Source organism: Notothenia coriiceps, unplaced genomic scaffold, assembly GCF_000735185.1.
Source record: "Notothenia coriiceps isolate Sejong01 unplaced genomic scaffold, NC01 NC01_scaffold00001304, whole genome shotgun sequence".
NCBI lineage: Eukaryota > Metazoa > Chordata > Actinopteri > Perciformes > Nototheniidae > Notothenia > Notothenia coriiceps.
This window is the reverse complement of record NW_011334005.1, coordinates 1-3,730: the sequence shown is the minus strand read 5'-3', so window position 1 is coordinate 3,730 and position 3,730 is coordinate 1. Positions and strand designations below refer to the sequence as shown.

The 3,730-nt window shown below is 41.2% G+C and overlaps 1 protein-coding gene across 2 annotated transcripts; it reads right to left on the bottom strand.

Annotated features, from left to right (window-relative positions):
- Positions 1-699: 699 nt before the first annotated feature.
- Positions 700-2,920, bottom strand: gemin8 (gem (nuclear organelle) associated protein 8). 2 transcript variants are annotated; one of them, XM_010788101.1, is made up of 3 exons: positions 2,785-2,920; positions 1,700-2,075; positions 700-1,617 (listed from the first exon to the last, which is right to left on the bottom strand). In XM_010788101.1, exons 1-3 carry the CDS (start codon positions 2,878-2,880, stop codon positions 1,358-1,360), a joined length of 732 nt encoding a protein of 243 aa, XP_010786403.1. In that variant the 5' UTR covers positions 2,881-2,920; the 3' UTR covers positions 700-1,357. The 2 variants fall into 2 exon arrangements, with proteins under 2 accessions (XP_010786403.1, XP_010786410.1); XM_010788108.1 differs by having other exon boundaries at positions 2,753-2,809.
- Positions 2,921-3,730: the final 810 nt, after the last annotated feature.

Sequence of the window (3,730 nt, the reverse complement as noted above, 5' to 3'; positions counted from 1 at the left end):
CTTTGCAGGAAAGTATCACATTTTTTCCCAAAATAATTAGCTCAGAATATCACTCAAAAATGGGAGATATTTAATTTAGAATATTATGCAGTTTGGTATTACCAAACTGCATAATATTCTAAATTAAATATCTCCCATTTTTGAGTGATATTCTGAGCTAATTATTTTGGGAAAAAATGTGATACTTTCCTGCAAAGTGTGCATGCTAGAAATACATTGAATTAATCCCAAAACTTAAAGTATTATTTTTAAACTGTCAACTATAGAATACATCTATAATAAAATAATAACAGAACAAATACTTTAAACCTTACCTTGTGGAAAGTAGTATTGAGGTAGTTGTACTTTACTGGAGTGTTCTGCTACTTTATTCTCAACTACTTTGACCAAAAATAGATTTTAAATGGAGGACTTATTTTGGAGTATTTTTACAATGTTATGGAGCTTTTACTTAACATGCATATTTGTTTCCTTAATAAGTGCACATTTATTTTATACATACTATATTTTAGATGTAGAAATGAACTTCCCAAAAGCTGCTTTTTGAGATTGTGTGTTAGGCTCAGAGTTTGAAAAAAATGTAGCTTCAGTAATGCTTGATGCTTTTTAGCAGAAAAAACGAATAGTTGTAAAGAAAATCCAGAACTAGAGTCCTATTAGAAAAAAGTGAAATAGAGAAATCACAACTGACAAAGCAGCTTTTATCCAAACAGAAAACACTTTATTATGAACAGGTTTGACTTTAAAATCCTTCAGTTTAAGAAAAGAAAAGGGTGGTGGAAGCACAAGATAAAACAGAATAGTGAACGCCCCTGAGGAGAAACAACGCAAATGTCTTTGAACGCGATGAACTGTCAGAATTAGAGAGGCAACGTCAACAAATCTCTCTTTGAGGAAACTGGAATATCAGATGCGGTCACGTGGGAACGCTCCTACATTTAAGGAGAGGAAGGGGGGGGTGTGGTTAAACTGAGTTGACATGCAAAAGAGGAGCAATGTAGCATCAGTGAGGAAGAGGGTGAACAGAAACACAAGAGGAAACACGTTTGAATATATTTACATCACGTACAGGAGCGCTTTACTTAACCAGACCAGACTTTACTGGAATCTCCCAAAAAGACTCTTATATAATAACTTCTGTTAAAGCCACAACAATTCAGAATGATGTGAGCATAACAATCGTTTTCATTTGGAGCAGCAGCTGAGGGGCGTCTGGCTGAGCGGAAGATCTACTTTTTAGTGTGCATAAAATAACTTGCACCCCTCAGTTCACCCACACTGTTACTTCCACATCAGCAGCTTCGATGCAGTGGCGTCTCACGGGCAGATCGGAGGAGGGGTTCCTGCAGAGCAGGCGTCACAGTTTCAGCGGGATGACGGGCCAGTATTTGGGCTGTTTGAGGTCACAGTGTCTGTCGAAGTTGAGCTGCATGGCCGCCTCCATGGCCTGGATCTTAGCGGCATCCTCGCCGTAGAGCTTCTTCATCTCGGCCCCGCGTCGCTCTCCGGGTCTCTCTGAGGGGGGGGCCATGCTGTTTCTCCACGAGCTGCTGCGCAGGTCCTGGTCTGCAGGCACGTAGCTCTCATGCTCCTCCGCCTCGATCTGCTGCTGCTTCTCTGCAAGGACAAGACAAATGGATTCAGGGAATGCACTAAACTATAATGTCAAACTCTTTCTCTCAGCGCCCTGTTCTCTTACTCAGCTCCTCTCTGTGTTTCTCTGTGTGGGCGAAGTACTCCCGCAGCTCCTCGCTGATCTCCATGTTGCTGACGTCACACTCGATCTCGCTGTCCGAGCTGCTCTCCTCATCCCCGTCCTCTCCATCTTCCTGTCCTGCGTTCCAGTCTGCGTACCGCTGGCTGCTGGGACACGGCTCCTGACTGTGAGCGGGGCCGTGAGCCTGGCTGTGAGCGGGGCCGCGAGCCTGGCTGTGAGGAGGGCCGTAGGCGGCCTCCAGGGCCTTCCTGTAGGCCCGCTGGTGCCTCTGGTGCCAGGCCATGGCTTGCTGGTAGTGCTGCCAGTAGCGGCTGTACACAGGGCTGGAGAACCTGGACATCACACTGCTTATGTTCTCCTAGTAGTGAGAAAGATTGATGGTTATTGCATTATTTTCTCAGTCTTTTTTTAACTAATCAGCCAGTTTTAGATAACTTTAGAAGCTATTCCAGGCACTTTTGCACAGAAATGTTTCCAACTGGCAGTGAATCAGATCAAACACTAATGTGTTGACAACTTCCAAAGATCAGAGGAGAATGGAAACCGAGTTCCCACAGCTCAGGGCAAGTTACATTTAAGACTCTGTTATGCCACTAACATTTAAATGTAAGACCAAATTCAAACCAAAATTGTACTTCCTGATGTAAGCAAGTAAAAGTATGTTTTGAACTGCATGCAAACGTTTGGGCAATTTCTCTCTCGGTCGATTGCTCTGAATAATTATAAAGACTTTTGAAGTAATGAATTTGACCCCGTTATGTTTTAAGACTTTTTAAGGATAAATGGGAACGCTGTCAAAATGTCACGTTATTACTAATTCTGAAAGATAAAGCAAGCGTAGTAAGAGGAAGCAGCTGAATATGAATAGGCTACGTTAAACTACTATAGTAATAATACGACTCTAAAACAGTTAACTTTCAGGGTTTAAAAGGAATGGCAGAAACACGCTGCGGACATTTTAAAAGCATCAAATGAACGCCAAAAACTAAACCGTGCAACTAAAGTTAATACATGTGAAGTTTAAGATGTATTTACTTGCTGTAAGCATCTCATTTGCGCACATTTACCTCCATGTTGTGTTGTGATGGATACTTCCGGGTAGACTGGTAGATTTCCCAGCAGCCTTTGGGCGAAGGCAAACAAATCCTGTTAATTGGCGCCATCTAGCGGACACTGTGCACTCCTGCGGGGCATAATAAGATTGCTAATATTAATTCTATAAATTAAATTATTGCAGAAGAAATAACAGAAATATATAGACATAGTATGGATGGAATTTGACATATAGTATTAGGTGTAATTCTCTTGTAGTAAAACATGATATATAGTATAGTGTTTTGTCTCGTTGTAATGTATTTAGTTCTGCCTTGTCTTGTGCCTGTTGTCTTGTGACTTCCTGTTTTATTTTGTAGGAACCTCACCCTCTCGTTTCAGATGGACCCCGCCCTGATTGTTTTCGCCTGTGTCGCCTTACCTTGTCTATACAGGACTGTCTCAGAAAATTAGAATATTGTGATAAAGTTCTTTATTTTCTGTAATGCAATTAAAAAAACAAAAATGTCATACATTCTGGATTCATTACAAATCAACTGAAATATTGCAAGCCTTTTATTATTTTAATATTGCTGATTATGGCATACAGCTTAAGAAAACTCAAATATCCTATCTCTAAATATTAGAATATCATGAAAAAGTATACTAGTAGGGTGTTCAACGAATCACTTGAATCGTCTAATTAACTCGAAACACCTGCAAGGGTTTCCTGAGCCTTGAAAAACATTCAGCTTGGTTCAGTAAACTAAATCACAAGTATGGGGAAGACTGCTGATCTGACTGCTGTCCAGAGGACCGTCATTGACACCCTCCATCAGGAGGGTAAGACACAAAAAGAAATTTCTCAAAGAGCAAGCTGTTCACAGAGTGCAGTTTCAAAGCACATCCACAAAAAGTCTGTTGGAAGGGGGAAATGTGGCAGGAAACGCTGCACAACCAAGAGAGATGACCGGGGATAGG